General features: G+C 37.5%; 2 protein-coding genes across 6 annotated transcripts in view; both read left to right on the top strand.

Annotated features, from left to right (window-relative positions):
- Window positions 1–22,260, top strand: part of LOC310721180 (craniofacial development protein 2-like) — a 437,392-nt gene that overhangs the window by 396,529 nt on the left and 18,603 nt on the right. The window lies entirely within an intron of this gene.
- On the top strand, window positions 2,651–22,210 carry sh3d19 (SH3 domain containing 19). 4 transcript variants are annotated; one of them, XM_083532541.1, is made up of 16 exons: window positions 2,651–2,708; window positions 10,402–10,469; window positions 11,667–12,358; window positions 12,863–12,943; window positions 13,099–13,184; window positions 13,862–13,902; window positions 13,995–14,202; window positions 15,838–15,906; window positions 16,912–17,064; window positions 17,943–18,024; window positions 18,301–18,431; window positions 18,514–18,587; window positions 18,760–18,995; window positions 21,201–21,250; window positions 21,353–21,533; window positions 21,662–22,210. In XM_083532541.1, the coding sequence occupies exons 3-16, from the start codon at window positions 11,854–11,856 to the stop codon at window positions 21,679–21,681; spliced, it is 1,917 nt and encodes a 638-aa protein (XP_083388667.1). In that variant the 5' UTR covers window positions 2,651–2,708; window positions 10,402–10,469; window positions 11,667–11,853; the 3' UTR covers window positions 21,682–22,210. The 4 variants fall into 4 exon arrangements, with proteins under 4 accessions (XP_083388667.1, XP_083388669.1, XP_083388666.1 ...); XM_083532540.1 differs by lacking the exon at window positions 2,651–2,708 and adding an exon at window positions 6,015–6,243; XM_083532543.1 differs by lacking the exon at window positions 10,402–10,469.

The raw sequence follows: 22,260 nt of genomic DNA, 5'->3' as shown, positions 1-22,260 counted from the left end.
GTAAAACGTATTTATTTATTTATTTGATTGGTTGATAGGTTATTTATTTATTTATCTGGTATTTGTTTAGTAATACATTTTATTTGAGTAAAGGCTCTGGGTTACTGACTGGAAGTTGGTGGTTCAAGCCCTGGTATCACCAAGCTGCCTCTCTTGGGGCCCTTGAACAAGGCCCTTAATCCTTTGTGCTCCAAGGTACTGTATCATGGCTAAACCTCCGCTCTGACTCCAGCTGCCTAACAGCTTTTTTAATGTTACTCAGATATGTGAAGAAACATTTTCACTGTGCTGTCAATTACATGCGACAAGTATTCAACACCTAAAGAGAGAGAGAGAGAGAGGGTGGATGATGTGGAGATGGTAAAGAAGGAAGTGGATAGCATTAGTAAAGAGGAAGTGAGAGCAGCAATTAAGAGGATGAAGAGTGAAAAGTCGGTTGGACCCGATGACATACCGGTAGAAGCATGGAGATATTTAGGAGAGGTGGCAGTGGAGAGATAGTTCAACACAATTCTGGAAGGTGAGAGGATGCCTGAGGAATGGAGAAGGAGTGTGCTGGTACTGATCTTTAAGAATAAGGGAAATGTGCAGACCTGCAGTATTTACAGAGAAATAAAGTTGAGCAGTCACACCATGAAGTTATGAGAAAGAGTAGTGGAAGCCAGGCTGAGAGAAGAGGTGACCATCTGTGAGCAACAGTATGGTTTAATGCCGAGGAAGAGCACCACAGATGCATTCATTGCTTTGAGAATGTTAATGTAGAAGTATAGAGAAGTTCAGAAAGAGTTCCATTGTGTTTGTGGATTTGGAGAAAGTGTACTGCAGGGTGCTTAGAGAGGAGTTGTGGTATTGTATGAGGAAGTCTGGTGTGTCAGAGAAGTATGTGAGGGTGGTGCAGGACATGTATGAGAACAGTGTGATAGCAGTGAAGTGTGCAGTAAGAATGACAGACTGGATTAAGGTGGTGGAGGTTGAATTGCATCAAAGATCGGCTCTAAACCCTTTTTTTTCTGTTTGCAGTGGTGATGGACAGGTTGACGGACGAAGTCAGAGAGGAGTCTCCGTGGACTATAATGTTTGCAGATTATATTGTTTTTTGTGGTGAGAGCAGGTTGAGAAGAGCCTGGAGAGGTGAAGATATGCGCTGGAGAAAAGGGGAATAAAAGTCAGTAGGAGTAAGACAGAGTATGTGTGTGTGAATAAGAGGGAGGGCAGTGGAGTGGTGTGGTTGCAGGGAGAAGAGGTGGAGAAGGTGGAGGAGTTCAGGTACCTGGGGGTCAGCAGTGTAAAGTAATGGAAAGTGTGTTAGAGAAGTGAAGAAAAGAGTGCAGGCAGGGTGGAGTGGGTGAAGAAGAGTAATAGCAGGAGTGATTTGTGATAGAAGAGTATCTGTGAGAGTGAAAGGGAAAGTTTATAGGACTGTGGTGAGACCTGCGATGTTGTATGGTTTAGAGACAGTGGCATTGAGTTAAAGACAGGAGGTGGAGCTTCTCGAGTCTCCTGAATTTGCCTGTCTTCCAGAGTTTTCCTGTTCATGTGCATTTCTTTGTTGTTTTGATAATTATTATTTTCAATATGATTACTATTGTTTAATTATTGATAAACCCACTCTGCCAGTTTTGGTTCTCCATTCTCAAGCTTGTTGTTAGAGTGTCTGCCACTCGCTCCAGCAACCCGGGTTGGAGACCCGCTCATGAACCTGACAGAAGGGTATCTTCAAGAGTAAAAGGGAAAGTTTATAGGACTGTGGTGAGACCTGAGATGTTGTATGGTTTAGAGACAGTGGCATTGAGTTAAAGACAGGAGGTGGAGCTGGAGGTAGCAGAGCTGAAGATGTTAAGGTTTTCATTGGGAGTGACGAAGATAGAAATGAGTTTATTAGAGGGACAGCACATGTAGGAAGTTTTGGAGACAAGGTGAGGGAGGCGGTATTGAGATATTTCGGACATGTGCAGAGGAGGGACATGGGGTATATCGGTAGGAGGATGCTAAGGATGGAGCCACCAGTGGGGAGGAAAAGAGAAAGGCCAAAGAGGAGTTTTATGGATGTGATGAGGGAAGACATGCAGTTGGTTGGGGTGTTTGAGCCAGATGTACAGGACAGGAGGGAATGGAGAAGGATGATCCGCTGTGGCAACCCCTAACGGAGAAGCCGAAAAAAGAAGAAGAAATAATTTGGTTATATTTGTTGTATTTCTTCATTTATCTTTTTTCTTTTTCGCAAATGAGCATTTAGTTTGTTGGTTTGTTTGTTTGTTGTAGTTTGAGTGTAGTGTGAGATATAGTGTAGATACTGCGCCATCTGCTGGATAAGAAGGATTACTACAATCGAAAATAAATTACTTAAGTATTTCTATTAACTTTCCAAAGTAATGGAGAGTGTGTACGAGAAGTAAAGAAAAGAGTGCAGGCAGGGTGGAGTGGGTGAAAAAAGAGTGGCAGGAGTGATTTGTGATAGAAAGGTGTCAGGGTCTGCACATTTTGGATTGTTTGTTTTTGCTTTGGCCACCAGATGCCGCCACTGGGCCCTGGGAATACCCTACTCCTTATTTCCTACTCCCTAGCCCCTAACTGTTTAATGTCTCCCACCTGCTCCTAGTTTGTTTTGTGAATTTAAGCTACCCCTTTTACGTTGGTTCTTATTGGCTGATTATATTTGTCTTAGTATTTGAATCTGGCTCTGTGTGGGTTTGTTTGTTGTCTCTTTGGTGAGTGTCTTGCTATTTATGGGTGTTTGATTTCTTGAGTCTTTTTCGAGTCTCCTGTCTTCTCGAGTCACCTGGATTTGCCTGTCTTCCAGAGTTTTCCTGTTCATGTGCATTTCTTTGTTGTTTTGATAATTATTATTTTCAATATGATTACTATTGTTTTATTATTGATAAACCCACTCTGCCAGTTTTGGTTCTCCATTCTCAAACTTGTTGCTAGAGTGTCTGCCACTCGCTCCAGCAACCCGGGTTGGAGACCCGTTTATGAACCTGACAGAAGAGTATCTGTGAGAGTGAAAGGGAAAGTTTATAGGACTGTGGTGAGACCTGAGATGTTGTATGGTTTAGAGACAGTGGCATTGAGTTAAAGACAGGAGGTGGAGCTGGAGGTAGCAGAGCTGAAGATGTTAAGGTTTTCATTGGGAGTGACGAAGATAGAAATGAGTTTATTAGAGGGACAGCAAATGTAGGACGTTTTGAAGACAAGGTGAGGGAGATAAAGCGTGATAGATGGTTTGGATGTGAACAGAGGAGGGACATGGGGTATATCGGTAGGAGAATGCTGAGGATAGAGCCGCCAGGAAGTAGAAAAAAAGAGGAAGACCAAGAAGGAGGTTAATGGAGGTAGTAAGAGAAGACATGCAGGTAGTTGTTTTAAAACCGGCAGATGTAGAGGACAGACTAGTGTGGAGACTGATGATCCGCTGTGGCGACCCCTAATGGGAGCATCTGAAATATGATTTCCTTAAAAATAGCTAATTGAAGTTTTAATAGTATAAGTCAGGAGACACACACACACACGAGTTTGAGTTTCTTAACTGAAATGCATACAGTACATTTACAGCCTTTGGTAGATGCCCTTTTCCAGAGTAACTTACAAATGAGCAGGTAAAGGTTAAAGTCTTTTCTCAAAGGCCCAGAAGTGGCAGTTTGGTGGTGCTCTGATTTGATCTTGTGACTTTCCGATTAAAGGTTCAGTGCCGTAACCATTTAACTACCACCTTCTACAGTACTACATGATCAACAATAGGCTAAACAATTAGTTTGAGAAAATACAGCTCTTTACAGCATGGGGCAAGTTTTCATTAGACATGGGTAGGATCATAAAACCAAACAAATCTCCCTCATTGTACGAGTTGTATTGAGCTTTCTGTTAGACATGTGCATGCTTATAATGCTCTGGACAGGACCTATAAGCAGATTTTTCTGAATTAACTGGCAACTTCACAACTATGAACAAAAAAAGTATATTCACGAGTTTTGTAAAAGAGTTGGATTGATCCCTTCACATTCTATCCAATGGCTCTTATTGCTGATAAGGTGAGATTAAATGTTTTGATTAACTCGTCTCAATCAAAATGATGAGGAAAGGTCCTAGTTTGAGTTACACACAATTTACACACAACTCCTTATTTGAATCTGTGCCCTGTTATTAAGATAAAGATATTTTTAAAAAATGTACATTTAGTGAATGACAAGCTGCTGCAACCTAATATAAATTTTATTTTGACTGTAATTATTATGAAGAAATAAGTTAAAAATGACACGAACACACACACAAACGCTAGAGTTCTAACAGCAGGAATCAGGAGGAACATTGAGATAAGAGAAGAGCCGGAAGATTTTCAGCATGGATGAGAAAAGTGTGCTATCATTGCGTTCTAACTATTACCACACATCATGTGGTAAACAGAAGCATATGCCTTCCAGTGTGGAGTGGTAGCTCAGTGATTAAGATGTTGGACTTCTGATCAGAAGGTTCTCTGTTCAAAGCCCAGCACCACCAAGCTGCCACTGCACTCCTGGACCAAGGCCCTTAACCCTCACCTGCTGAGTTGAGGTATTTAGGCAGAGGAGTGGTCTTAGTGGTTAAGGTTTTGAGTTACTGTTTAGGTCAGGGATACAAGCCCTGGTATTTGCAAACTGCCACTCTCTGAGCCCCTGAGCAAGGCCCCTTACCCTCAGTGCTCCAGGGGTGCTGTATCAATTCTGACCCTCCCCTAGGACCCCAGCTTCCTAACATCACTGTGCTGTAAAGTACATGCGACATGTATAAAACATCTTTATTTTCTTTCTTTTCTAAATAGGATCATGGCAATTTAATTTGCCATTTCAATAAGGGTGTCTCCCAAATTCCATTAATGTAAATGTACCAGTTTAGCATCATGGTGTGACCCTGTGTGTCTGATTTACCCCAATTGTAAATAAATTGTCTCCTATAATATGAGAATTGGCTGGGCTTGTCTGAAACCAGTCCTAACATACCTGATTACTTAATCGGTGACACTCTGATGGACACACACACACACACACACACACACACACACACACACACACACACACACACACACACACCTCAGTGAGTCGGAAACCGCATGAACAAGTTTGTTTGAGATGCTCACAACTCGACAAAGCTGTTTGTGACCAGTGTGTCACGATTTACACAAACTCTCTGTACAACGCTTAACCAATAGCTATAAACAGCACTCTCTACTGTTAGCAACATTCGCTAGAATAAAAAATATCAAAACTAAACTAGCAAAATGTATTAGTTTAGTGAATACACAAACTAAATAATGTTTGCTGTGTTGCCAGGGTTTTGGGATGTGTGTATTAATTGTGCAAATTATTTTAGAATTTCAATTATGAAGGAATTTATGAACCCATGACACAATTTAGGGGTAAAGGTGCCGAATTAAGCTGTAATGGTGTTATGGAAAGTGAAGTTAATCCTGGCCTTTAGCACACATTATATATGTGTGCGTGTGCATGTGCGTGTGTGTATACGTGTGTGTGTATGTATGTTTGTTTGTATATGTGTGTGTGTGTGTGTGTGTGTATATATATGTATATGTATACACACATATATGTGTATATATATATATATATATATATTACATACATACACACACACACGTCTCTCTCTCTCATATATATGTGTGCGTGTGTGTGCGTGTGTGTGTATATGCATACAAACACGTGTTTCGCTCTCTCTCTCTTTCTATCTATCAGCATTTGTGTTTGTTTGTCTTTGGGTGTGTGACCTCCACATACCATACACACTCACTTTCCAAAAAAAAAAAAAAAAAAAAAGCATCACACATTAATCACAATTATTCATAGATAAATTGTAAAGTTTTTTTTGTCTTTTGTCTGTTTTACTTGCTGCTCTGGCAAAACTTGAAATGCAGGTGCATATTCACACACACACACACACACACACACACACACACACACACACACACACACACACAAACACACACACACACCCAGTATGATGAAAGTGTCTCAGTGAACCAGTCATATAGCATTTTCTTGTGTAAACACACAGCATGCCATTAGCTTTAGTAGTGAGGTGTGTGTGTGTGTGTGTGTGTGTGTGTGTGTGTGTTTGAGAGCTGTATTTCCTGATTAGCAGCATTCCAGTCGATCCACTCTTGAATTTGACTCTCCCACACGCTCACAGACAAACTCACACATACACACACTCATAGTGGAATATGATTATTGAAAGCTGGTGTTTTCAGATATTAAGGTAGGATTATCTGATTTGTTTTTTCTCTGATAATTTATTTCTCTTATAATATCGGCTATACAAGGTAATGTTTCTTACTGCTCATATTAGGCGACAAATCAATTTCATTTAGCATTAAATAAACTTCACTGCTTCAGAATAGTAAAAGAAACCTAATGACAGGTGTGTAGTCAGGAGACCTTCACGTGTAAAATGATCTCTCTACCACATCGTCATCTAAAGCCTGTTTTCTATATATTTATTTACATACATTATCCTGCTGCACCTTTATCTATTTTGGCTGGGATATTATATTTATTCTGGTTAAGTTTGGATCCCAGGAATGCAACAGTGTCTACTCCCTCTAATGTACTCTGGTCCATCACAGGCCATCACACACACATTTACACAACTGAGCATTTAAGTACAGCCAATTATCTATGTTTTTGAAAGGAAGGACGAAACTGGAGAACCCAGAGGAATCACACACTGACATTCAAGCACTGTGAGAATAGCTTGTCGTCAGGTATACATTGTATTGTACCCAAATGCAATTCCAGATATAAATGCTAAGGAAAGCATAGGCACAAACGTGCTTATGATACTATGTAAAGTATCACCCTGTTTGAAATGAGGTATTCCAAGATGGCCACCTGCATAATGCTTATGCATTCAGATATACTGTGAAGGAGTTTGTTTTATAAAATACAGGAAGTCTTATAATCAGATTAATAATAAGAATAATAAGATTGATAATTGTGGATAATTTGTGTTAATTTATGAGGCATAAAATGGGCGTTATGCTAAGCTTTGCTTTAGTCTCACACCAAATAAAGCCAAAACTGGCACAAAAAGTGGAAAAACGAGTGAATAAAATTTTTCAAAGAACAAACTGTCCATTCATGTTGTGTATGTGTAAAAAAAAGGAGAGTAAAAGTGTGAGAGAGTGTGTGTCTTCTGCAAACTAATAGCGAATGTAGCTTCAGCTCATTTTGAAAACTAGCCGACTATAATAAGAAGGTATGAATTGACTAAACAAACAAAAACTGCAAAGTCATTTTTGCTCTGGCCTCATATATAGACACAAAAGTATTTGCCTTTTTTAGCCATATGTGATTCTTTCTCAATTTGTTAGCACAAAGTTGGAGTTATACAATTGTATAGGACGTTTTTGGCTGCGTTAGCATGAAATTTTCCCTTCATCGGAACTTGGAGACCAAAACATGTTCCAGCTTGACAATGCCCCTGTGCACCTGTTCATGAAGATATGGTTTAAATGTGTAAACTGATAGGGATGAATTAGAAAACTAACTGCACCCCAGACCACCTCACCTCACCTACAGTGATGTGAAAAAAAGTGTTTGTCCCCTGATTTCTTATTTTTTAGCATGTTTTTCACACTTTAATGTTTCAGATCATCAAACTAATTTAAACATTAGTAAAAGATAACACAAGTGAACACAATATGCAGTTTTTAAATGAAGGTTTTTATTATTGAGGGAAAACAAAATCTAAAACTACATGCCCCTGTGTGAAAGTTTTTGGCCCCCAAACCTAATAACTGGTTCGCCCACCCTTAGCAGCAACAAGCATTTGCAATGAGTCTGTTACAGTGCTGTAGGAGAATTTTGGTCCACTCATCTACACAGAATTGTTGTTATTCAGCCACAATGGAGTGTTTTCGGGCATGAAACACCTTTTTAAAGTCATGCCACAGCATCTCAGTAGGATTCAAGTCAGGACTTTCAGGTCCTGAAGCAGCAGAACAGCCCCAGACCATCACACTACCACCACCATATTTTACTGTTGGTATGATCTTTTTCTGAAATGCGGTGTTATTTTTACTTCAGATGTAATGGGACACACACCTTCCAAAAGGTTCAACTTTTGTCTCGTCAGTCCACAGAGTATTTTCTCAAAAGTCTTGGGGATCATCAAGATGTTTTCTGGCAAAACTGAGACGAGCCTTTATGTTCTTTTTGCTCAGCAGCGGTTTTGGTCTTGGAACTCTGCCATGCAGACCATTTTTGCCCAGTCGGTTTCTTATGGTGGAGTCATGAACACTGACCTTAACTGAGGCAAGTGAGGCCTGCAGTTTTTTGGATGTTGTTGTGGGGTCTATTGTGACCTCTTGGATGAGTCGTCGCTGTGCTCTTGGGGTAATTTTAGTTGGCCGGCCACTCCTGGGAAGGTTCTCCACTGTTCCATGTTTTTCCCATTTGTGAATAATGGCTCTCACTGTGGAGTCCCAAAGCTTTAGAAATGTCTTTAGAACCTTTTCCAGACTGAGAGATCTCGCTTCCTTTTTTTCTCATTTGTTTCTGAATTTCTTTGGCTCTTGGCATGACATCTAGATTTTGAGGATCTTTTAGTCTACTTCACTTTGTTAGGCAGGTCCTATTTAAGCTGATTTCTTGATCGTGAACAGGTGTGGCAGTAATCAGACCTGGGTGTGGCTAGAGAAATTTAACTCAGGTGTGATAAAACACAGTTTTAACACTTTTTCACACAGGGCCATGAAGTTTTGGATTTTGTTTTCCCTCAATAATAAAAGCCCTCATTTAAAAACTGCATGTTCTGTTCACTTGTTATCTTTTACTAATATTTTAATTAGTTTGATGATCTGAAACATTAAAGTGTGACAAACATGCAAAAAAAAAAGAAATCACATCTTATATTAAGCAACATATCGTAAAGCAAAACTTACATATATAAATAGTACAGTACATGTATGTGTACATAATTATTAGATAGTAATGCTTCTTCTTTACTGTTTATTATGAATGATAAATCTCTCATTTATTTCTTCAGTATGATCCTAATCCTTTAAACCAGATGTACCTGTTAATGATCACCACTACATGATTAGCATATTCATACAGAAAACACTAAGAATTGCTGGGATGTTTGTGAGGTTAAGTTGTAAATATGTGCCATTCAACATTCTTTTCTTAGTGTGTGTGCTAAATGTGTACCACATATGTGCAGTGATATAACAGGTTTTGTGGCTGTTTTTGCAGACAGATAAATCAGATCATTCATACCCAAGGCAAAGCTTTTTAATTAGCTTAATAACAATATAGAAAATAGTGTGTGTGTGTGTGTGTGTGTGTGAACTTATTTTAGAAAAATTTAATAGAGGTATAAAAACCCCTCAAATTCACAGTAAATGAATAGCAGTATCAGTAGCATTTAACACTATTAGTCCTTCTTAATATTTTGGTTTATGGATGTGGTGAGGGAAGACATGCAGGTGGTTGGTGTGAAAGAGGCAGATGTAGAGGACAGGGGGGTATGGAGATGGATGATCTGCTGTGGCGACCCCTAATGGGAGCAGCCGAAAGAAGTCGTCGCCGCCCTTCTTAATATTTTATATCTATTTCAATATATTTACATGAAATGAATATGGAAAAAAATTTAATTTTAAGGTTTTTTGGACCACACTCCGCTAAATACCTTAGATTACTTAAACCTAAATAACTCGCTTAATTAAACTAAGATGTTAAATTTCTTGTTTGTTTTTTATGTTGCTTTTCTTTTATTGCTGTATATCAGGTTATATATATATATATATCTACATTCTACATTACAAATACATTCCATTTTTATGTACATTTTGCATTACATTTTAAACATAGCATTGTAAACAGCCTACTGTTCTTAAGTTACAAATATTACATGTACATTGTATGTAGGACAGTGACAAATTTGCAATATACTGTATTATATTTGCATCATAAGAACAGTAGGATGTTTACAATGCTATGTTTAAAATAAAATATGTATATACATTGTGTACTATCTTTGGCACTGTCCTACATACAATGTACATATTTAATATACTGTATTATGTAATATTTGTAACACAGCATTATCTAGTTTACATATTATATATATACAGTGTGTATGTGTGTGTGTATGTATGTATATATATATATATATATATATATATATATATATATATATATATATACATACACACAGTATATATAAAAACTAGAAAATGCTGTGAATTACAATTATATATAATTATTTAGAATAATACAGACTGTACAGAGTGAAGTAAAAACTGCATGATTAGGTTCCTTATTTTTGCTTTATTTCAGGCATTCAGAGTTAACCAGTGTATTTGCTGTATTTGCATTTTAATAACTACTTACGTGATTTCCTGATTATCAGGGAGATTTGCAACTCATCCATCTTCTGCAATGATGGTCAGGAAAGGAGGAGTTTAGTCATCAAATGAGGTAGTGTGACATTAATATACTGATAGTTACATTTTTATAATATTATTCTGGTATAAAAAAGTATTAGCAGTGATTGACGAACTACACAAACCATGTACTTGAGTTGGAGATACAATATATAAAGATAAAATATTTTGCATATATAAAATAAAATATGACTCCAGTAAAAGTGCTTTCACTCGAGAAAGGTACAAAAGTATTTGCCTTCAAATGTACTTAAGTAGCCAAAATACTACGATTTATTATGGCTATAATGTTTCTATCATTTTTGTCACAAGTCTGTTGCTCATTCATCTCAGTTTTTGTGAAAAGACTCTGTTACTCTCAGCACAATTGTCTATTAATAGAAGGATATTAATGAGTCAAACACTGTTTGATATCTATTACAATTATCATGAGCCCAAAACCTTCTTTTCAACTACTTAAAAAAATCACACAAACAAGAACAAGGTAAGGTGTTGTGGCGAGTTCAATTCGAGATTCTTTATCATTTATTCCTTTCAAAATGTTCTGCTTGCTGTTGAACTGATGATGAACTGTATGTTGGTGATAAGTAGATGCCACCAAGTGGCAATCAAAACAAGTTCAAAACAAAATGCACAATCTACTCTGATTGGTGGATTGTTGTGTGTTTGACCAGTTCAGTTTTAATCCACTCATAAATAACAAAATGTAGTTGAGTTAAAATTAAGATATGTGAATTTGAAATGTAGTGAAGTCAAATAGAAAAAAATTCCCCCATATAGAAACACTTCAGTAAAGTACAGATACACCAAAAAGCTACTTGGGTACAGTAACATATTACATTTACTTCATTACTGTCCACCAATGAGTTTTATTATTGTAGTGTCCCTTTTTCTTTTAATTTCTTTTAAGTTAAAAAGACAAAAAAATCCACACGTCAGAACTCAGCAAATCTGGAGGGCAAGTAAAGTTTCAATAGGTGGAAATGTTTCCTACATGCCAGTAACTGCTAAAGAAACTAAATTTTAACATCAGTAGCCATAAGTAAGGGCTGTTTAATCTGAAATCAGTTAGCATAAAATGGATAAAGACAGGAAGGAATGCATGGATTACTTAAAATAAAGGCACAAGAAAAAACAAAGGAGGAAAAAAAAGAAAGAAAGAACACTGTTAATAATCACTGTCTTTAGAATTAGATGAAGAAATAATTATATTACTGTTTTCTTATTTCAGAGTTGACAGAGAAAGCCTCTGAGAGTGTCACTATATCACAAACTCCACCAAGCAGCCAATCAGGATTCACCTCAACTAAGTAGTGACCATCTAGTCAACCATCTGCTTTCATCGTCATCTACGCCTTTCGCTATCAGTTTCTCAAAGACTTTCTGTCCAGTCAAAGGCTCTTATTCTATGACTGCTCATGGCCACCCTTAGCAGCGAGCGTAACATTCAGGCTAAGATCCAGGAATTTGAGAAACAGATGACAACTGATGAAAATGGCATCCCGTTCCCACAACCTCGGAACACCACACGGCCAGCTGTGGCACCGAAACCCTCTGTCACTCCAAGATTCTCCATCAGAAACACCACAGAAGTCGTCACAAACACACAGACTTATCCATGGAATCAATATGAGGAGGTTATCAGTACAAACAGCACTCCAGTGTTTCCACCTCCAGCGCTGAGACCACAAATGCCCAAAAAACCCTCACTAAACTCTATCGATCAGTTTAAACCTCTGATTAAACCTCCTCCTCAGCTGCCGTCTCGTCCCTCTCTGCGCAGAGGCAGAAATATAAACTCCAATGAAGAGGATGCTGGATTTAGCACTCCTCCATTTTCTCCACGTCCTGCAAATAACGGCCCTCAGAACACAAGCAACCACAGCAGCACCAAGGAGAACGAATACGTAGACGCTCCTGTTAGTAAGTCATGCTTTCATCCTGAGCTGCACAGAAAACACCCTGCACGCAAGCAAGGAAGGAAAAAGGAGAAAGATAGAACGCAACAAATGTAGAAAAATTAATATTAATAAAAATAATAAAAAATAATAATAATAAATTAATGTAAGCAAAAATAAAATAAAGGAAACAAAAAAAAATGTAATGCTGGATTGATCCTGTAATGTAGAAAAAAAAATATATATAGAGATAAACAAAAAACAATTAGTGGATGGACAAAATAGGAAATGAAAGACTGAATAAAGAATGAAAGAAAAATATGAAAGATATATGCCAACAAATAAAGAAAAAAATTGGATAATGAAATTAATGAAAGAAAAAATACAATGAAATAAAAAAAAATGCTGGATGGATTTTATACGTACGTACGTAAGTACGTACGTAAGTACGTACGTAAGTAAGTAAAGTAAGGTAAGAAAACTGTATAACTTGAATCTCTGTTTCCGGAATGTTCTTTTTTCATGGCAGGTTTCTCGAATGTGGCTCGCGCAGCAGCTTTCACCAGTGCAGTAACTCGCAAACCGACCATCATCAAAGTTCCCAGCAAACGTGAGTATAATTTGTACAGTTTGTAGTGTTATTACTTCATTACACCGTCACCTAACCCAACTTAACACAAACTAGCATGCAGATAATGTTAGCAGTGTTGTAATGCAGTAATGGTGTAATCATTTTGAGTGTGAACTATGTCACATGTTCTTCAGAGGAACAGGAGGAATCTGACTGGTTCTCTCCTGCATTTCCCGTTCAAAGAGCTTTAGAAGGCCCTCCACCTTTCATCAAATACAAGGTATGATTTTGAGTGTGTGTGTGTATACTGGATCAGTACATGGTGTACGGGGTGGTATCAAAAAGTTTCGAGACTGGCTTTGTTTACAAGAAAGTAAGAAAAGTTTATCTACATTTACACAATATCAACTTTAAAATAGTCCCCTTGCACAGCAATACAGCACGTCCAGCGTCCCTGCCTCTCCTTAATGTGGCCTGAAATTCTTCTTTTCGAAGCGTGTTGAAGCGTGTCAAACACCTTCTGCGATTCGCGCTGGATCTCCGCAACGGTGTCAAAATGGTGACCTTCATTTTTGGGAAAAGAGCAAAGTCCGCAGGAGCCAAATCTGGCGATTAGGGTGGGTGTGTACTGTAAGTGAGATCATGTTTCCGGCGAGAAACTCACGTGTGAGGAGAGCTTAGTGACATGGTGCGCACGTGCTCAGAATAGCAGTCGTGGTAACGCACGTGGTCAGAACGACACCAGTTGCACAGCTCCCAATATACACAAGATGATGTTTTTTAGCATACTGACTTATGGAGGTCGGTGCTCTCTGTGACTGTGCATGCAGCCTTGTGCTGCCATCTGCTGGCGTGTTACAAAACTAGTCTCAAAACCTATGGATACCACCACATATATTAACGATTTGGGATTCCAAAGCATTACCTGTACTACCTAAATGTTTCTCTGTGATTCAGGACTCGTTCAATTGTGTGCGCGATCCTGTTCTTCCTCCACGGTGTGTAGATTTTTAACCAGCATACTTTTCTTATTTTCTAGTTGTATTTGTTGAGTAAATTAACCAATGTTTTTGATGTTCAACTATATCAGCCCTGGTGGGGGTAAAGTGGTGCCCAATCGAACACCTTCTGCCAAACCTGTCCCAGGACGTCCTCCTCTGCCACGAAGAGAGAGCGTCCAGAGAAACTCTACTCAGCAGTCACAAAACTCCAACAAACTGAGGCGTAACCCATCGAAAAAAGCGCCCGTGCTTCCTCCCAGACCTAATCCTGGACATTCCCTTTACAACAAATACACAGTGAGTAACAACAAAAATCATAATTCACAGAAAAATGTTTGTGTTCAGGGTGGGATGGGATTCACCATTCTGATTCTTTAGAGGGTGTTGATTCATTTTCTATAACAGCAGCATCGTTTATTCACATCACAGGTTTATGTTATTGAGTTCGTGTCTATTGTAAAAGCTCATTCATTAGGACATGCATGCTGGACACATAATTGAATTCTAATTGAATTTAAACTTTATTGGAAGATTAACTACAGAGCGATAAGACAACATGGATAAAACTTCACTTCCAACAATAATTATTAATATTACAATAATATTTGTCCCAGAGTGTTGTCTTCACATAGTCACTACTCCGAACTGAATGTTCAGGAATAAATAGTGTATCTTGGAGAGGCAGAGTCTTACATAACTAAAGACGGGCAGAGCTTCACCAATATGTGAAAAACTGTGTCTACAAATTCTGGAACAATTTCAGAATAATGTTCAACAAAAAAATCTCAAGGGACAAGGGTATAAAAATCAATATTGGATGGCTATTATCTTCATTCCCTCAGGCAGAACTGCATTTAAAACAGTCATAATCGTGTAATAGAAATCACTGCACTGGGCTCATTACCATCTCTAGAGATCATAGCCTGTGAATACAGTTTGCCATGTCATCCACAAATGCAGGTTAAATCTCTATCATGAAAAGAAGAAGGCATGTGAAATGATTTTGAAAGGTCACCATTCTCTCTTGACCAAAGCTGATTCAAAATGTAATGACGCAAATTAAAAAACTGTTCTGTGTTATAACAAATAGAAATGTACATTTCTTATTGAAAACCATGGACTCCACATCCTCCGTGCTAAAGAGAAGAGGTACAATCTGGATTGTTATCATCGTTCAGTGCAAAAAGCTGAATCTCTAATGATGTGGAAGTTTGATATTGCCTGAGAAATGAGCAGTTTACTCATTTGAAAAGGCTCCACCAATGCTGAATGATATCTACAGGTTTCAGAGTAACAAATGCTTCTGTCCAGAAAACATCTTTTTTTAGGGAAGTCCTTATTTAAGCAAGACTATGCTAACTGCATACTGCATGTATTTCAATAGTATGACTTTGTAGAAGAAGAGTCTGAACTGGCCTGCCTGCCATCTAGACCTTTCACTATTTGAAAACATTTGGCAAATCATGAAACAAAAAATACAACAAAGGACACCCAGAACTGTTGAGCAGATAGAATACTGTATTAAACACATATGGGCCAACATTTCTCTCACAAAACTTCAGCAACTAGTCTTCTCACGTCCCAGATGTATACAGACAGAAGACGTGATGCTCCACAGTGGTAAAAATGTCCTGTCCAAAGTTTTTTGCGATGTGCTGCAGCCATCAAATTCTAATTTAACTTATTTTTTCATTAACATTTTATACATTCTCAGTTTAAACATTTAATGGGTTTTTTTGTTTTTGTTTCATTGTGCATACAAAATGAATTTTTGAGATTTGCAAATCATTGCCCTCTGTTTTTATTTACATTCTACACAACATTTCAACTTTATTACAATTGTGGTTGTAACAATCTAAGCTTTAAATATACACAAGCTAACATAACTCCTTCACTCAATCTTTGTTTTTTTTATATAATTTTTTAATGTAGTTGGAAATCCCTCACGGCATTGCCGAGTACGACTACAATGGCATGCACACTGGAGAGCTCTCCTTTCAGGTACTACCAGAAAGAAACCTCAGGAACAATTTATTGAAAAATAATGTGTTCACCACTGACACAGTTATTCCACAAAGTCACTAAAATATTTTTTTTTTATCATTATATTTTTTATAACATTAAAACAGCTTTAGACAAAATTTATAAGATGTTATGTTAATTTTCTGAACATCTAAATGAGCAGTTTTAAGGCTCCATCTTTAAATTGCAGTAACCAGAGCTAAGGCAAAGAAACCTAAAAAAAATTTTGGATGTGTCCAAGTGTGCTCATAACGTTACCACGTTTTATATGTTCGTAGTTTACTGAATAACTAATAATAAACTATATGCACAAAGGTTTGTGGACACCTGAACATCTAGATTTTGGAGTGTACTTGTGATTTGTGCACTTTAATCCACAAGGGTGTTAGTAAAGTCAGATACTGATGTAGGTAAAGTGAGGAGGCCTGGGGTGCAGTCAGCGTTCACATTTATCCAAAAGGTGTTCAATAGGATTGAGGTTCAGAGCTCTATAATAGATCTTCCACTTCAACCCATGTAAAGCACATCTTCATGGAGCTGGCATTATCATGCTGGAACAGGTTTGGGTCTCCTAGTTCAAGTGAAGGGAAAATGTAATGACATCCTATACAACTGTGTCCCTCCAACTTTGTTGTAACAGTTTGGAGAAGAACCAGATAGAAGTCAAGTGTCCCAATACTTTTGTCCATTTGTGGTAACAGTTTGGAAAAGACAAAACAGAGGGTTTTTTTGGGTTAAAAAAACTATAATAATAAATAAACAATAATTAAAGAAAATTATAATAATAATCATTATTATTATCTATTATTTGCTGGAATATGTTAACATCTGACACCAAATATGACTTTTTTTGACATCTCTTTAGATATTAAAAGCAGTATTATTATTATCATAAACAATATTATTTTTAACTTCCTGTACTTTGTGCTCTTCCGGTCCCACCAGCATTTGGAGCATTGTGAACTTTCTTCTTTTTATTTGTAGAAAAATGAAGTGCTGGTTCTGCTAAACCAAACAAACAGCCGAACGTTTGAGTGCCAAGTAGGAGACGTGAAAGGAACAGTGCAGACATCTTACATGAAGGTCATCACACCGCTGTCTAACTACTCTCACCATGACCCTAATCAAGGGCCACAGGTAACCGATACCTCAGACCAAACCTAAACACATGACTGGGGATTAATATCAGTGTTTATATAACGTTCTTGTTCATCCTTCTTGGAAAGGTGGGAAGAGATATAGAGAGATAGATAGAAAATGGTGAAAGGAAGAATGAAAAAAGGAGACATAAAAACATGGGTGGGGGAAAAGAGAAGGCAACACAAGAAATATGGCGAGAAAAATTGGTGTATGAAAAAATGAAGAAAGAAGGAGAAAGAAGACAAATAAGGGAGATATACTGAGTAATAAAAGAACAGCAAATGAGAAAAAAAACAAATAAAAAAATGCAAAGATAGAAAAATTAAATATGAAATAGAAAGAAAGATGGTGAATAAAATAATGGAGAAAGAAAGAGGAAACAAAGAAAAACAGGGGGAGGGGGCAAATCAAGTAGAAAAAAGATGACTTCGAATAAAACTGGTGAATGAAAGAAAGTAAAAAAAAAAAAGAGAGAAGATAAAGAAGGGGGGTATACTGAGCAATAACAGAACAGAAATGAAAGAAAAATGAAATAATACTAAATTAGACAAATGAAATTTGAAATTGAAGAAAGAAGGAAAGAAAGTTTATAAAAAGTAGTTTGATCATTTCCCCACATGTAGACCCCTACAGCTCATATTCACTGCCGTTTCCTCTCATTTCTAATCATCTTACATCTTACTGTTTGTGGAGATTCAAGAAGGTCGTTTTTGGGGTTAGTTATCTAAATAATGGATTTCTCAGACATGTGCCACAAATAATAGTTAAAAGTAATAAAAGTCTTTTGAGCAACTAAAGGGTGTAGAGACACACAGATGTTTTTAGTCAAATTCAAGTGTTTAATAAGAGTAAAGAACACTCTCTTTTCTCTGCAGGAGAGCGCTTCACGTCAGACGTTCGCCAGTTCAGCAGAAAACGGCATTCTGCAGGTTCAAGCACTTTATGACTTCACGCCAGGTGAATCTCAAATAGATGTTTTTTTGTTTTGTATTGTATTTTATGTAGAATTCCGCATTACTCAGGCCTGATCTAAGAATGTTCCTTATCATGCTCTTCATCACTAAAAGCTAAAGTTTACATTTGGGTAATTTGGCCGAATTATTTAATTTATACAACTGAGCAGTTTAAGGGTTAAGGGCCTTACTCAAGGGCCCAGCAGTGGCAGCTTGGTGTACTCACAACTTTCCAACCTTAACCTGAGCTACCACCTCGATTTTGTCTTATTTCCATTAGAGGGTCCTGGAGAACTCGGGCTGAAAGCTGGTGACATCATTAATAACGTAGAGCAGCTAGACAGTGAGTGGTACTTGGGAACATCCAGAGGACTTACAGGCTTCTTTCCCATTAACTACGTCAAAACACTGGTAAGGGTTGAAGCAGACGAGCATGCAGGGAAAAGCAGTGATGAAAAACTGTAAATGATTGAAAATCTCTGTTTATGAGCAGCCCAGACAGCCTGCAGCTGCACATGTACCTGTGTCTTCACCTAGACCTGTGCCTGCTACGCCTCAGAAAGTCAGGTAAGATGGCCTTCTGTTATCCTTAGAAAAGAAATCGAAATGGATATTTCAGAGTAAGGACATGTGACACTGTTCCTCTGTAGAGTGCCAGAAAACTGTTTTTCTGAAAATTCATAGAGTAGCAATTGAGTGATGGTTTGCTTCAGCTAAACACATTTGAACTGGATCTCAGTGACTCAGTGTGTAGCGGCCCGCGGTGTGTGGCGAGGTTCGACTTCGATGGCGAGCACAGCGATGAGCTCTCATTTACCGAAGGTCAAGTGATCCAACTCCTGGAGTACCTGGGAGAGGAATGGGCTCGAGGCCAGATAGGCAGCCATGTTGGAATTTTCCCGCTTAACTTTGTGGATATAACAGAGGATCTTCCACCTTCACCTGCAAAAAAACAGAACAGGATTCCTCTGCCTGGTAACACTTTTTACAGTTTTATATCACTTTTTTATTAAAAAGATATGTTTATTGGGAATGTACAGGTGGGAAATATACAAATACATCAAATGTATGAACACAATCCTTTTTTTAATCCACTATAAAAAAGTACGGTATCTAAAATATTGTAAAATATCATCAGAAATTGTTAATCAAAGGTAAAAATACAAGGTTCAATCCTGAATATAAGTAAGTGTAACTAATAAAGTCCAGAAGTAAAATGTAAATATGTGAATTATAAGTAGGGTATACTAGTCACGAATTGTAGATATAAGAGCTCTTCAGCATTGAAGGTCAACATTTGTGGGTTACAGTATACAATATTTTTTTTTTTTAGGAGTACTATACAACAGTATTCACAGCACTTCAATTTTTTTTTTAAGTTTTTTGATACAGGCTCATTCCAAAATGGATTAAATTCATTATTTTTCTTACATTTCTACAAACAATACCCCATAAGGGCAACGTGAAAGAAGGTTTGTTTAAAATCTTTGCAAATGTATTTAAAAAAAAACCTGAAAACCATCATGTACATCCTGTAAGTATTCACAGACTTTGCCATGACACTTAAAATTGAGCTCATGTGCATCGTTTCCCTGATCATCCTTGTGATGTTTCTACAACTTGATTGGAGTGCTCCTGTGGTAAATTCAGTTGATTGGACATGATTTGGAAAAGCACACACCTGTCTATATGAGGTCCCACAGTTAACAGTGCATGTCAGAGCACAAACCAAGCCATGAAGTCCAAGGAATTGTCTGTAGACCTCAGAGACAGGATTGTATCAAGGCACAGATCTGTGGAAGGATACAGAAAGGTTTCTGCAGCATTGAAGGCCCCAATGAGCACAGTGGCCTTCATACAAACTACTTCTGTAAAAGAGAAGCAGTTTGGTACCACCAAGACTCTTTCTAGAGCGGGCCGTCCTTTCAAACTGAGCAATCAGGAGAGAGGGGCCTTAGACCCGGAAGTGATCAAGAACCCGATGGTCACTCTGAAAGAGCTCCAGCATGTTTATGTATAGAGAAGAGAACCTTCCAGACAGAAGCACTCCTTAGTAAAAGGCAAATGACAGCCCACCTGGAGTGAAAGTAACTGAAGAACATTCAGACCATGAGAAACAAAATTCTCTATTCTGATGAAACAAAGATTGAACTCTTTGGTCTGAATGCTAAGCATCATTTCTGAAGGAAACCAGGCAGAGTTCAGCAGATGGAACTGGGTGACTAGTCAGGATTGAGGGAAAGATGAATGCAGAAATGTAGAGAAACATCCTTGATAAAACCTGCGCTCTGGACCTCAGAATGGGGGACGGGTAATCTTTCAACAGGACAACGACCCTCAGCATCGCCGCTCCACATCCAACCTGATGGAGCTTGGGAGGTTTTCGCAAAGAAGAATGGGAGAAACTGTCCAAAAGTAGGTGTGCCAAGCTTGGACCCTCAAATTTAAAGACTTGAGGCTGTTATTGGTGCCAAATGTGCTTTAACAAAATATTGAGCAAATGCTGTCAATACTTATGTACGTGATTTTTATTTTTTTTCCTTCTTTTATTTTTAATACATTTGCAAAGATTTCAAACAAACCTCTTTCACATTGTTATTATGGGATATTGTTTGTAGAATTCTGAGGAAAATAATGAAGTTAATCCATTTTGGAATGAGGTTGTAACATATAAAAATGTGAAAGAAGTGAAGCGCTGTGAATACTTTCCGAATGCACGGAAATGTTGATGTGCAATTCTGGATTGTGATTGGTCAGAAAGTGTTGTTTAATTTTATTTAACATTTATTTACTGTTTGTGAAAGTAGTCTTAAGGGTCTGTGCTTTATGTCAGAGTGTTTTTCATTTTACATTCAATCAAATAAAATTGTATTTGTTACATACATATTCATACAGAGTACAACATGCAGTGAAATGCTTTTTATGACTGTCCAATACTGAAGAATGTACATGTGAATAGAAATAGCATATAAAAAATATTTTTATACTTGATAGTTTCTACTTTTATATTTGTACTTTATAGATATAAAGAAAATATACTATACCAGATATTGACAGTAGTCCAGATATATTACACTGACTATTGACTAATATTATGTAATATTAACTAATATTCATATATGACTATTATTATATAAACATAAATCATACATTTTAGTCAAATTAAAATGATTTTTTTAGGGATGGCTGCTTCAAACAACACGCAGGCTGCAGCTTCGCCACATACTCAGGTGTTTTATTATTATTATTATTATTATTATTATTATTACTGTTGTAGTTGATAAAGGAAGGGGTCCTAACTAATGGATTGAACACGTTTTATATGTGTATAGGCGTGTGGAGTGGAGCGTGTCAAGGCTCTGTATGACTTCACGGTGCAGACGGACGGGGATCTGTCATTCCTGAGAGGTGACGTGATCGAAGTGATAGAACACATCGATGAGGAATGGAGTCATGGAAGACTGAATGGCAGAGAAGGGTTATTCCCTACCTCATTCACAGAGACACACACAGGTACACACAATTTTACACTTCTGCTGTCTGCTGGTGTACAGATACCACAAGAGACATAGCAAAAATATAGCAAAATGATTCATGGAACTGGAAATCATTTATTTTACCCTGCTTTGTTTTCTGCTCAGGTGGTTATTCACGCCGTTGACCTCTGGAGCAGGCGAAGGAAAAACATGGGCGAGCAAAAACAACTTAGAAAATGTTATTTTATTTACTATTATGTGCATGAAATGCCGGATCCTTCTTTTGGTGAAACAGAGCTGCTTTTCTGTGTGCGTGTGTGTGGGTGTGACTTTCATAAATGTGATTATTTATCCATTTGCATTATCATTTTTACGGTTTACAAAAAAAAAAAAAAAAAAGATTTGGAGCAAGCGAAATGTTTCGGGCAACTGATTCATTTGTGATGAATAACTTGTGCAGTTTACAGTTGAGATTTTTGGTTGGATATAGAAAAGATTTTATTGAAATGAACATAAACTATGTTCTTTACAGTATTCATTCCTGGACTTTGGTCCTACATGTAGTACATGTGTTTTGCCTGCACAAGCAAAAATATAGAATGTAACAAAAATTAATAACCAACACTTATATTGCTTCCTCGGTTCCTCCTACTTTTTATACTGTATATAAAAAAAATTAATAAAAGAAATGTGAAGCATTATTCATTAACTCAACACAACATTGTGTATTTTTTTTTACACCAAAAAATTTATTCCTGTAATTT

This window comes from Silurus aristotelis (genome assembly GCF_946808225.1).
Source record: "Silurus aristotelis genome assembly, chromosome: 27".
NCBI lineage: Eukaryota > Metazoa > Chordata > Actinopteri > Siluriformes > Siluridae > Silurus > Silurus aristotelis.
Note: the sequence above shows the minus strand (reverse complement) of the source record. Positions and strands in the feature narration are given on the sequence as shown.

Bases quoted from the DNA above. Each gene is read 5' to 3' on its own strand.
- sh3d19 (XM_083532543.1), top strand. From the start codon at position 11,854: ATGGCCACCCTTAGCAGCGAGCGTAACATTCAGGCTAAGATCCAGGAA. The intron at 17,065-17,942 runs GTAACCGATACC...TTTTCTCTGCAG, and splicing joins ACCCTAATCAAGGGCCACAG to GAGAGCGCTTCACGTCAGAC. The intron at 21,534-21,661 runs GTACACACAATT...TTTTCTGCTCAG, and splicing joins ATTCACAGAGACACACACAG to GTGGTTATTCACGCCGTTGA.